We start from the raw sequence: 11,525 nt of genomic DNA on the forward strand, positions 1-11,525 counted from the left end.
GCGCAGGCTCCTCGCCTGCCGTTTCCATCAGGTTTCTTTTCCCTTGGGCGCCAGGTGACCTTTTCCGTGACTCCCACCGCCAAAGGCTCGGGACAGCGCCGAGGCAGGGCTGTGCAGGGGGATCCCGCCCTTCCTCTCGGCGCGGAGAGGACGCGCGGAGTGCGAGACCCCCCCCGTGGCGCTCCCCTCGGCCGGCCCCGTCCGCCGGGCTGCCGGGCCGGTGTCCGCCGGGCTGCCGGGCCGCGGGCGGGGGCTCACGTCGCTGCAGGCCCGGGGTCCCGCGGGGTGCGCGCCCGGCGGCCTCAAGCCGCGGCACCGGCAGGGACGGGCGGCGAACTACAACCCCCAGCGCCCCCTGCGCGACCGCTTCCTATTGGCTGGCGGGTGCGTGTTGGCACCGCCCGCACGTTGCCATTGGTCGAACCGGGCCGGGGGCGTGGCTTCCTCCCGGCCCCTCCCTCCCGCCGCCGCTCTATGAAAGCGGGGCGGGCGCGGGGCGCCGGGGAGCCCGGGAACGTTCTAGAGCCCGGGGGTGTCCGGGGACCCCCCCCGCCCCGCCCGGGGCCGCTCCACAGCCCGGGGGGTCCGGGGCCATGCCCGCCGCCTAGCCCCCGCGCTGCCATGCTGGTGGCCGGCTCGCCGTGCTCCCCCGCGGGGCTGGAGGAGTACCGGGGCTGCGGGGCCCGGCGGGGCGGCGAGGTAAGGGCTCGGCTCGGTGCTCGCCTGCCCGAGGCGCTCCCGATTTGCACCCCCCGGCATGGGACGGGGTGCTGCCGCCGTGCAGCCCCCCCGGGGGGTCCTTCGGGGAGGGGCTGGGGGTGTCCCCACGCCCCGGGACCGCTGTGTCCGTCCCCCCCCCCCGCCCGCGGGCCGTCCCCCCTCCTTGGCCGGCTGCAGGGAGGGGAGAAGCAGGGACACGTCGGGCTGGGTGGAGGAGCAGGGGCCGGGCTGCAAAAATAACCTTCTTGCTCATCTGCTTTGCAGCGAGCCTAAAAATAAGGGTGCTGGGGTGCAGGAGCAGGCTGGGGTGCTGGGAGCCCGCCCAGGGCTCCTGGGGGTGGGGTGGCCCTGTGCTGGCAGGAGGACATCGGGATGGCTGCGTGGGGAGATCTTGGGTTCTCCCAAACTCGCCGGGAGCTGCGGTGCGTGTGGGAGCCGAGCAGAGGTCCTGCCGGCAGGCACGGGCCGGGAGGCGAAGGGAAACTGAGGCAGGGGCTGGGATGGGGCATTCCCACCGGGGTAGGTGGTGCGGAGCTGGCGGGAGGCTGGGGGACTCCGGGGTCTCTGTCCGGTCCTTTGGCTCGTGCTGCCATTCCCGGGCTGGGCATGGGATCTCTCCGATGTCCCCGTTAAGCCAGAGGTCTGGGTAACCTCTCACATCGCCCAGGGCTTTTGCATTGGAGCCCAGTGTCCAAAACTGGAGTCCTGAGGTGTCCGTGGAGCTTTGCGGGACCTCCCCGTCCCTCCCAGCCGATCGGACCCGTCTGCAACTTCAGTGCACCAACCTGCTGAGTTTCCCGAAAAGCTGGGAATTGCCTCTATTTGTAAGGCTTATTTTCCCCTCCGAAAAAAACATCGGCAGTTTTTCCTCTCGTTGCTGCGTTCCCCTTCCCTTAGGTTTCCCCAGGGGCAGCGGGATTGCTCTGCAGCTTTGGGGCTTTGCTTGCGGGGAGTCGGTGGCTCCCCAAATAGCCGTGCCACCTCGGCGTAGCTGCAGGGACGGTTACTGCTGACACGGGCTGGAAGCTGGAAACCCCGGGAGAGTGGGTGGGAAAGAACCCAGACAGCGGTGCTGCTCCGGCACTTGTCCTGGCATGAGCTGAAGCCTGAAATCGGCGCTTTGGAGCAGGCTGAGGGCAGGACGGCAGCGGTGGGGATGCCTTAGACCTTGGCCACCGATGTCTAGCAGGTACCACTGACGTTCTGTGGGCCGGGACGCTTACGCCTGCCGTGAAAGCGCCTCGGCTTTGTTCCTGCGTGCTGTGGCAGTGGGGTTTGCACCGCCGCGGGGCTGTCTGTTCAGCGACAGCTCCGCTCTTCCCCGTGAAACCTCTTCGGGTTTTCAGGACGAGGCAGGGTGGGATTTGGGGATCCCGTTGCCCTCCTTGCTGGTGCCAGCTGGGTTCGCTTTCTGGGAGCGGGTCAGGCCGGGGCGCGTTGTGCCAAGGGGGTTGCACTCATGCGTCGGCTCTGCGTCAGCGGGGCCGAGCCCCGGCGCTGCTCTCGCCCCCTGGTACGGCCCAGGGACGGCCTCCTGTCCGTTTTTTTGGCAGGAGCACGGTTACGAGGGGCAAACCCGCTCTGCTGGGTGGCTGCAATGGTGTTTGTTTAACCTCGCCTTATCGGGAATGATTTTCCAACACCTGACTAAGCACTGGCACCAGTGCGGGGGGAGCTCGCTGCTCTGCACACCCATCTTCCCGCTCCTGGGGGATTAACTCCTTCCCCGGTGTCTCTGTCCAGACCCTCCGCCTGCCCCGTGCTGGCTGGAGCCTGGGAGCAGGTTGCATGGCTGGTGCGGGTCGGAGCGTCGCCTCCGTGCCTCAGTTTCCCCATCAGCGGAAGCAGGAGGTGAGGCGCTACGCAGAGGTTGGCGCAGCGGGGGTTAACCGCGGTGCCCCTGAGGATTGCTTAATGCAGCAAAACACACCAAGCCTCTGCGTAGGGAAGATTAAAATGCACCTTCAAAGGTCACCCTGAGCTGTCACCGAAAAGCGGCGGGGCGGGCTGGGCTGAGCTCCCCGGCTCCTCGCTGCCTTTGGGGTCGGAATTCCTGCCGTCTGCGTCCCGTGGATTTGCCTGCCGGGGTCTCTCCGTTGCTGTCCCCTCCTGGGGAGCCTCTTGGAGCACCGAAGAAGCTCTTTCCCCCCAAACCGTGAGTCAGCGTGGAGCCAGCTCAGCACCCGGAGCAGCGATGGCACGAGCCTGCTCCCGCTGTCACCCCAGTCTCGCTTCCGTGGTGACTCAGGGCAGGAGCATCCCGCACGCTTGGAGCTCTCGGAGCGTGCGGATGCGGGCGCTGCTGGCTTTGCTGGGGTGGCTGCAGCCCGGCGCTGGCAAGAGCCCACGGCGTGCCCTTACCCGCTGCCTGGCACGTGGGGAGCGCGTGGCCGTGCTGACAGCTGCTGCGTGGTCGCCTTGTGCCATCCCACACCCCTTCCCCGCCCGGGAGAGGGTGCCGGGCTGCGCCTGCCACCTCGGTAGTGGTTTGGAGGCAGCCGGCGGGAGAAGGCGCCCGCCATCGCCTGGGCCGTGCCTGGCTCCAGCTCTCGGGTATTTCTCCCGGTGAAGCCGGGCGGCAGCCCCGGGGCTCATCCCTTCCCAGGGCGCGGCGGAAAAGACCCCCGGGAGAAGCAGCTCCCTGCCCCGTTGCTCCACGGCTGGAGAGTGGGACGTGCCGTCCCGCTGCCGGCACCTCGGTTCGTGTGTCCGGGCACCCTCCTCCTGCTGCCGCCATCCCCCCGTGACATGTCCCGTCTCCCACAGGTGAATCCTGGCAGCGGGACCCTCGCTGCCACCTCGCCGCAGCCTCTTCTGCGCGGTTGCAGGAGGCCGGGAGCTGGGTGCGATGCTGGATGCTGAGCGCAGGGGGAGAGCGGGTTTGGGGGCAGGGCTGCCCTTTGAGTTCCCCCGTCACGAATGGGCTGGAAGGTGTGTGCCCGATCGCGCCGTTGGTTTTGGAAGGCTGCTTGGTTTTGGAAAACGCCGCTGGGTGCTGTGCTTGCTTTTCCCTGCATCGATGCTGTGGGTTTCCCGTGCCTCCCCCAGCTGCGGGACGGGCGTGCGGGGGTGGCCGTCGCCTGCCCGCCCCTGGGAGCCTTCGGCAGCCGGGGGTGGAGGGAGGTGATGTGGGGAAGGGAGAAAGGGGGTCGCTGGGAATTGCCTTGGTGCAGCGTGGCTGACGGGATGGGGGGGAGCATCTGCCTGGCTGAGCCGCGGGAGGGAGGAGTGCAATAAAACGGGGGTCGTGCCTTTGTCCCCCCCAGGACAGCGAGAGCTGCGGGTCCCGTGGGAGCAGCAGCCTCGCAGATGGTCCCCAGCGCAGCTCCTGCTTCCATCGGTTCACCCAGTAACTGGGTGCTGCGGGAGCAAGGCTACCCGCTTCCAGTCGCGAAGAGGGTGCGGGCAGCACCCCGCTCTCCCTGCTGGGGATGAGCCGTTTCTTTTGGGTCCTGGGGCCAGGCATGCCTCGCGGCTTTGGCTGTGCTGGCGCTGCCTTCGCCCGCAGCCGCTGGGACGGGGTGCCCGGCTCCCTCTGCGTCCCCAGCAGTGCAAGCGGGGGTGACCGGTAGCCGTTGCGTGCCCTGCGCGTGTCTCCCTGCACCCGGAGCAAAGCAGGGCGCGGGTCTTTGCCGGCCGAGGCGTCCCTCCGCGCGGGCCGTGGGAGCTTGGCCGTGTCCCACACCATGGGCAGGGCTACTGCTGCCTCTGGTTCTTCGTGGCACCGCTGCGTCCCCACTGGGGACGGGTGCCAGGGGATGGAGCAGGGTGCTCGTGGGCGTCCTGGAGGGCTGAGACCCTGGGCGGGCAGATCCGGACCCTGGGCTCGCATCCTGCCCGCACGGCCGGTGCTGGGCCCCCGTTCAAAAGTCCCGGCGGAGGTGACGGAGCGCAGCCTGTGCTCGGGGACGGGTCCCAGCCCCGCGGTGCCACCCCGGCTCCTGCTGGCGGAGGGACCCGGGGGGTTTCTGCGGGGAATGGGAAGAGGAGGCCGGTGCTTCCCCACCTGGAGCGGGGGCCCTGAGCAGCTCCTCCGCGGCGGGCAGTGGGTGCCGCCACCGGAACCTGTATCCGGAGCGTGGGTTGGAGGAAGCGATGCTGCGGGCGTTCGTCTGCCGAATGCTCTTTCTGCTGCCTCTGCCCTCTCTCCGTCCTGGTTCCAAGCCAGCGCCGTGTCCCCCCCCCCTGTATTTGAGGGGACCACACACCAGCCCCCCTTCCCCCTCGCCTCCCTCCCAGGGCTGGGAGCACTTGAACCCTTTTCCACCCTCTTTTTTCCCAGCCCCAGCCCAGGTTCTGGGTTCTCTGTAGGTGTTTTGAGGGGATGATTTTAGCTCTCAGGGCTGGGTGCTGTGTCCCCCCCTCTGCGGTTGGCACCTGTGGGTGTTGCTGTGATGGAGGCAGAGAAATTTCCCCTACACCACTGCAAACTTGCAAGCTGGTGGGACGCTGCGGCGCAAAAGTGCGATGGGGGTGGATTCGGACTCTGCCGCATCCCTGCGTTTCGGCTCCAGGGCTGGCGGGGGGGGGGGGGGTCCCCGTGGGCACCGAGCCACCCCTGCAGCAGGAGGGGCCGGGAGGGTCCTCGGCCCTGTTGTGCTCCGGACGGGGGCTTCTGCTTGCGGCATCCCCATCGCTGCCCCTGTGTGCACCCCGGTTGGGTGCAGCCAGCCCCCACCCGCCAGCAGAGAGGAGAAAAATATCTGCTTGGAGAAAATATAGCATGGAAACTCTCGCTCTTGGGGAGCTGGGGGGGGAGATGGAGCGTGGGGGGGGTTCAGAAAGGAGCCGAACCCCGTGCCTCGAGTGCAGAGAGCAGCAGCTAACCTGTAACCGGGTGGCTCGTTTCTCTCTTAACTGCGTTAACGGATTTGGGGTTAAAAAAACCCCCCAAAACTGGTGGAGATGTTTATCGGCATTTTGTGCCCAGGGAGGTTAGCGGGAACCCCGCGCGCTGTATTTGTGCTGCTGACTGCAGACCGCAGCGCCCGGCTGCAGCCAGGGCCGTGGCCGGAGCTGTGCTGCTCCCGGGCCCCCCCCGCCATCCCACGGGACCCCCAGGCTCCGGTTTCCCCTGTGTTTTCCCGCCGAGGTGGTAAACCGAGACCTGGGAGCGAGGGACGTCTCGGCTCTCCCGGCCTGCGCGATGCCGCGGCTCCGGCATCCCGGCACGGTCCCCGTGTGTCACCCCTCCCGCGTGCCGAGCGACGCTCCCGCCCGATTTCATCAGGTGCCGCTCAGCCTGACGCAAGGGCGTGGGGGCGATGGCCCCGTGGCCCGTGTGGGGTGGCTGCCTGAGTCACCCCTTCCGGTGCCGCTGCGCTTGTCCCGCCGCCGGCGGCTGCTGGTCCCGGGGACGCTCGGTAGCTCCCGGCTGCCTCGGTGCCGGGCTGAAGCCGTTGCTTTTGCCTTCCTAGGACGGAGGGGTCAAGGTTCCCCGGCAGCTGGGGAAGGGCCCCAGCGCCTTCATCCCCCCGGGAGAGGTAAGAGCGGTGGGGGTGGTCTTGGGTGGGTGCGTCCCTCCCTGCTGGGGGGCTCCTCCACCCCTCCCCGCCCTGGGTGGGGGGGACGGGGGGGCTGTTAAGGGAAGGATTCCCACCCTCCCACCCCAGTTGCTCGTGCCCAGCTGGGGTGGGGGTAGGCTGCTGGGGAGGGAGGGTTGGGATGGGGAAGGGTCACCCAGCCAGGGGATATCCCTGTGGCGGGGGGGGGTGGTGGTGGTGGTGGGGTGTGTGTGTGTGTCTTGTTTTGGAGGATGGGGGGAGCAGTTGTGTTGTTTCACCCTGGTGTTTTCCTGCCCCGAGTCCCTGCCCGTGCCTCAGTTTCCCCACTCATCCAAACACAGCTGGCTTTTCCCTGTGCTGCAAAGGCAGCCCCCGTCCCGCCCTGCCCTGCCCCCTCAAAAACTGCACCCTGAAATCCCCAGGGCACCCTCAGCCCTATCTCGGCACCCAGCGTCGGTGTCCCAGATGGTTCCTCCTTCGGCAGAGATAGTGCCGTAGTTTCGTCACCCCGGCGGGGGTGGAGAGGCTGGGGGGCGGGGGGGGCCGAGCCCCATCTCCTCCCCGCTGCACACCAGCGCTCAAATAAACAACCCAGCCCGCAGGCTGAGCCGGCCGGGCTGCGCGGGGTCCGGCATGGAGACACCCCGTCACCCCCTGCCCCCCGGGGCCGGGAGGGGGGAGACGGGCAGCGGGGGCCGCCGGCGGTGTCCGTACAGGGCAGCGGGGCTGGGCGCCTCTGACGGGGTGAGCGTCCGATGCGGTGGGATGGGGACTCCTGGATGCCTGGGTCCTGCTGGCCACCGGTGCTTGATGGGGAGGGGCGTCCCTCTAGGTTAGGGGGGCTGTTGGGAAGAGCGGGGGGCTGCGGCACGCAGCCCCTCACCGCCCTCCTCTCCCCATCCCGGCAGATCCTGCAGGAAGGTGCGGAGAACAGCCGGCGCCAGCTCCTCATCGAGGCCTTCGTCTCGGCGGGCAGGGTGGACAACATCACCATGGTCATGGGGCTGCACCCCCAGTATCTCAGCAGCTTCTGGAAGACCCAGTACCTCCTGCTGCGCATGGACGGGCCCCTGCCCTACCACAAGCGCCACTACATCGCCATCATGGTGAGGATGGGGGTCCCGTGGGGGGCGGGGGTGTGGTCCCAGCACCTCTCCTGGAGGCAGGAAGGCGTTTGGGACCCCAGAGACAGCCCCCCCGCCCCGATCTGTGGTCCCAGAGGCTTGCAAGCCCCTTTGGGCTTGGTCCTGTGGTGCCCACCCAGGGTGCCCACCCCAGCACCCCTCCCCTCCAGGGCCCCTGGGGACCGGCATCGACGGTGGGGGGGGCAGAGACCCCCGTCTGGACTCTCCTCCCCAGGGAAAACCCTCCAAGGGCGATGTGGGGGGGGGGTGGCTCCCTGCCTTGGCTTCTCCAAGGGCTTGTAGCAGGGTTGTGGGGGCCCCTGGCCGGTGCCGGGGGCTGACCGCCCGGCTCTCCCCACAGGCAGCAGCCCGGCACCAGTGCTCCTACCTGGTGGGCTTGCACATGGGGGAGTTCCTGCAGGTGGGGGGCAACCCGGCGTGGCTGCAGGGGCTGCACTGTGCCCCCCAAAAACTCAGGAACCTCAATGAGATCAACAAACTGCTGGCGCACCGGCCCTGGCTCATCACCAAGGAGCACATCGAGGTGAGAGCTGATGCTGCCGGCGCAGAGCCCCCTCCAAAACACGCTCTGGTTTTGGGGGGCTTGACCCCAGGGGCCACATCCCTGTTTGCACAAGCCCCCCCCCCCCCCCAGGTTTAACCCTTTCAGGGCTGAGGGAGTCTCTCAGCTGGAGGGCAGGGTCTGTGCTGCTCCCCGTGGATGGGGAGGGGGTGACTTGTCCCCCGTGGCCGGGGACCGTCCTGCCGCCAGCGGCTGGATCGTAGGGGAGGCACGTCCCAAAGACCCTCCTGTCTCCCTGCCCTTGGCTTGCCCCGGCTCTGGGGTGCGTGGGGGGGTACGGCAGAGCGCGCCGGGGGGCTGGAGGGGTCTCTGCGACCCCGCGTGCCTTGCAGGCTCTGCTGAAGACGGGGGAGAACAGCTGGTCGCTGGCGGAGCTGGTGCAGGCCCTGGTGCTCCTCACCCACTACCACTCGCTCGCCTCCTTCGTCTTCGGCTGCGGCATCAACCCCGAGGAGGACCAGGATGGGGAGCACGGCTGCCGGCCCCCCTCGCCCCACAGTGACAGCAGCCCTGCCTCTGACGACGGCGTGGGGGGCTCTGGGGTAAGGGGGGGGGGGCTTTGCCTTGCAGGGGCGGGGGTGTGGGGTGGGAAGGGAGGGCGCTGGGGGGTGCTGGACTGCTTCGTGGTGCTTCCCCTGGGAATTACCCCGAGGCCTTTTATTGGGAACAGCGGATGCTTTAGGGCTGCGCGGTGGCATCCTCTGCGGGGCTTCCGTCCCTGGGATGAGGCTGGGGAGCAGCTGGGGTCTGGGCAGGGACAAACCCGGAGGCAAACGCTCTTTAGAGCAGCCCTGGGGCTGCTGCAAGCGACGGCAGAGCTGAGAGCAGCTCTGGGCTTGCAACCCCTCTGCAACCTCGCTCGGCCTGGGGCAGGGTTGACTCTGCCCTCTGCTTTGCCAGGGCAAAGACGCCATGCAGGAGGTGGAGGTGCTGATGGAGAGGATGAAGCTTCTGCAGGAAAGCCAGCTGGAGGAGGAGGGCGTCACGCAGGAGGAGATGGCGACGCGCTTTGAGCTGGAGAAGACGGAGAGTTTGCTGGTCGCTCCCTCGGGTGAGGAGGTGCAGGGGTGCAGCTGGCTGTGGGCCAGGGAAGTCACAGGGGAGGGGGGGAAGGAGCCAGCATCTGCCCAGGATCAGGCCCCCAGCCGCAGGGCTGGCTCTGTCCGGGGTCACGCCGCGTCGCTCACGGCCGCTGCGGTGGTGCCTTGTAGATATTGCGGATCACTCCCTGCAGTCCAACGTCCTCTGCTTCGTGGAGGACCCCGAGTTCGGCTACAAGGACTTCACGCGGAGGGGCGAGCAGGCACCCCCCACTTTCCGTGCGCAGGTGGGTGCTCGCGGTCCCGCGCCAGCCGGAGGGGAAGGGGCGGCAGGGTGCTGGGTGGCAGGTCCTGCTTGTCCTGGCGGGGGGACAGCGGGGCTGTTCCCAGGGTCGTGGACAGCGTGGGTGCAGAGGGCGAAGGGGCCAGGCTGGAGCTGTCTGAGCGCTGCAACCAGATGCTAATAGTTGGGGGTCAGCACGGGGCGGGGGGAGACCCCAGCTTGTGTCCCTGGCTTTGAAGGGACCCCACGTTTCCCTGTTGAGCCCCTATCCCAGCATCCTTCCTCCGGCAGGATTACACCTGGGAGGACCACGGCTACTCGCTGATCAACCGCCTCTACCCCGACGTGGGGCAGCTCCTGGACGAGAAGTTCCAGGTTGTCTACAACCTGACCTACAACACCATCGCCATGCACTGCGGCGTGGACACGTCCATGCTGCGCAGAGCCATCTGGAACTACGTCCACTGCGTCTTCGGCATCCGGTAGGTCCCCGAGCCGTGGCCGGAGCCTGTTCTCCGCCTTGGGTAGAGCCCATGAGGGGGTCTAACCTGGGAGCCTGCGACCCGGTCTTGGCGAGACGGTTGCTGCTGCTTAGACTAAGGCAAAGCGATGCTGTTGGAGGGCACAGCTTAGGTCTGGAAAGACCCCGGGGGGTGCGAATGGGCAGGGGTTGTGCCTGGAGTAACTCGCCCTCCTCTCTCCCCCAGCTACGACGACTACGACTATGGGGAGGTGAACCAGCTCCTGGAGCGCAGCTTGAAGGTCTACATCAAGACAGTGGCTTGCTACCCGGAGAAGACGACCAAGCGGATGTATACGCAGTTCTGGAGACACTTCAAGCACTCGGAGAAGGTGCTGCCCCATCCCTTCCCCTCCTGGCAGGGTGCGGGGGGGGTGCTGAGCCCCCCATGCCCTGACCCCTCTCTCCTTGCATAGGTGCACATCAACCTGCTCCTGCTGGAGGCTCGGATGCAGGCGGCTCTGCTCTACGCCCTGCGAGCTGTCACCCGCTACATGACCTGACCAACCTCTGCTCCCTCCTCCTCCTCCTCCTGCCCCAGGTTTGGGGGAAAGGCCAGGGGGGAGCTGGTACCCTAAAGACTTTGCTGGAATGTTGTCTCCCCCCTTAAGGGGTCTGGAGCTGTGGAAAGAAAGGGGGGGGCTTCCCTGCCCCTCATCCCAGGAGAGGGGATCCCCGAGAAGCCGTCAGTGCCACGAAGACCCCAGAGCGCTGCCCTGGGCTTGGCAGGGCTGGGGGTGCTCGACTGCTCTGTGCCTTTTTTTGGGGTGAGCCTGAATGAAGCCAAACGGGGGTGCCCGCGGGTGCTGCCTTTGCCACGCAGTGCTGGCGTTACACCTCTGTGCCGTGTCCTGGCACCAAGGCCGCCGCCGCGGAGGACTGTCCTCCTGCCAAAGATCACCAGAGGGTATCGTGGGCTTTGTCCCTGCTTCCTGGGGTCTCGTCGTGCTGGAAGAGGTGCAGCTGCTGGTGGGGATGCTGCCCTGGCACCCCCTCCCCGCCTCTCTGGCTCGCGCCCAAGGAAGGCACCGCAGGAGCGGTGGGAAGGATCCGGCCATCCCGGCGCCCACTCGGGCAGCCCTGGGTGCCGCTCGTCTCCGAGCTGAGTCCCCCCACGTCAGGGTCCGAGCGGCTGGGGGAGGGCTTGGGTGTTTCTGCTGCCTTCGGTGCCTGCTGTGCCATGGGGACGTCCCCTCCGCGACGGGGGGTGCACGCAGCCCCTCGCCGCTCCTCCCCGTGGACCCTGGCATGGCCGGACCCCAACCCAGCCCTCGGATGGGGGCTGGCGGGGCTGCAGGAGGGGTTAAGCTCTGCCCCGTTCTGTCCGCCCGAACCCCCTGCAATTTGGGATGTGAAGTGCCTCTTAACCTGGGTCCCGGGGCAGGAGCAGGGGGAGGGTAGGAGTGCCTGCAGCGTGCTTTACACCTTTTTTTTTTTTTTCCATCATTTTTCAGCCACTGGCGTATCTCTGCCGCCTCAACCTTCGTGGCTGAGGCGGGGAGCAGTGCTGGGGTGTGGGGCTGCCTGTGGCTGCCCTCCTGCCTGCTGTGAGGGGGACGGGGTGGGACGGGGGCTGGCCATGGCTTTACCCAGGTGGGCCAGGGCGTTTTGCAGCGGCGCGGGTTGCCGGGGAGGTTTCTGTTCCGGAGACCCCCCGCTCCTGGCCCTGCTGGAGCGTGGGTCCGGGTCCAGCAGCATTGCCTGCTGCTCGGCCCCTCTTGGTTTGTTTCTGCTGAACCGTAGCCCCAGTT

The 11,525-nt window shown here is 67.7% G+C and overlaps 1 protein-coding gene across 2 annotated transcripts; it reads left to right on the forward strand.

Annotated features, from left to right (window-relative positions):
* The first annotated feature begins 459 nt into the window (after positions 1-459).
* Positions 460-10,923, forward strand: SESN2 (sestrin 2). Of its 2 annotated transcripts, XM_075522620.1 has the most exons (10): positions 460-699; positions 6,138-6,203; positions 7,133-7,330; positions 7,710-7,892; positions 8,264-8,473; positions 8,832-8,982; positions 9,143-9,258; positions 9,546-9,736; positions 9,962-10,106; positions 10,191-10,923. In XM_075522620.1, exons 1-10 carry the CDS (start codon positions 475-477, stop codon positions 10,275-10,277), a joined length of 1,572 nt encoding a protein of 523 aa, XP_075378735.1. In that variant the 5' UTR covers positions 460-474; the 3' UTR covers positions 10,278-10,923. The 2 variants fall into 2 exon arrangements, with proteins under 2 accessions (XP_075378735.1, XP_075378736.1); XM_075522621.1 differs by lacking the exons at positions 460-699; positions 6,138-6,203 and adding an exon at positions 6,790-6,968.
* The last annotated feature ends 602 nt before the right edge of the window (positions 10,924-11,525 follow it).

Source organism: Mycteria americana, chromosome 21 (genome assembly GCF_035582795.1).
Source record: "Mycteria americana isolate JAX WOST 10 ecotype Jacksonville Zoo and Gardens chromosome 21, USCA_MyAme_1.0, whole genome shotgun sequence".
In the NCBI taxonomy this organism is placed as follows: Eukaryota; Metazoa; Chordata; class Aves; order Ciconiiformes; family Ciconiidae; genus Mycteria; species Mycteria americana.

Bases quoted from the DNA above. Each gene is read 5' to 3' on its own strand.
- SESN2 (XM_075522620.1), top strand. From the start codon at position 475: ATGAAAGCGGGGCGGGCGCGGGGCGCCGGGGAGCCCGGGAACGTTCTA. The intron at 7,331-7,709 runs GTGAGGATGGGG...CTCTCCCCACAG, and splicing joins GCCACTACATCGCCATCATG to GCAGCAGCCCGGCACCAGTG. The intron at 9,737-9,961 runs GTAGGTCCCCGA...TCTCTCCCCCAG, and splicing joins CACTGCGTCTTCGGCATCCG to CTACGACGACTACGACTATG.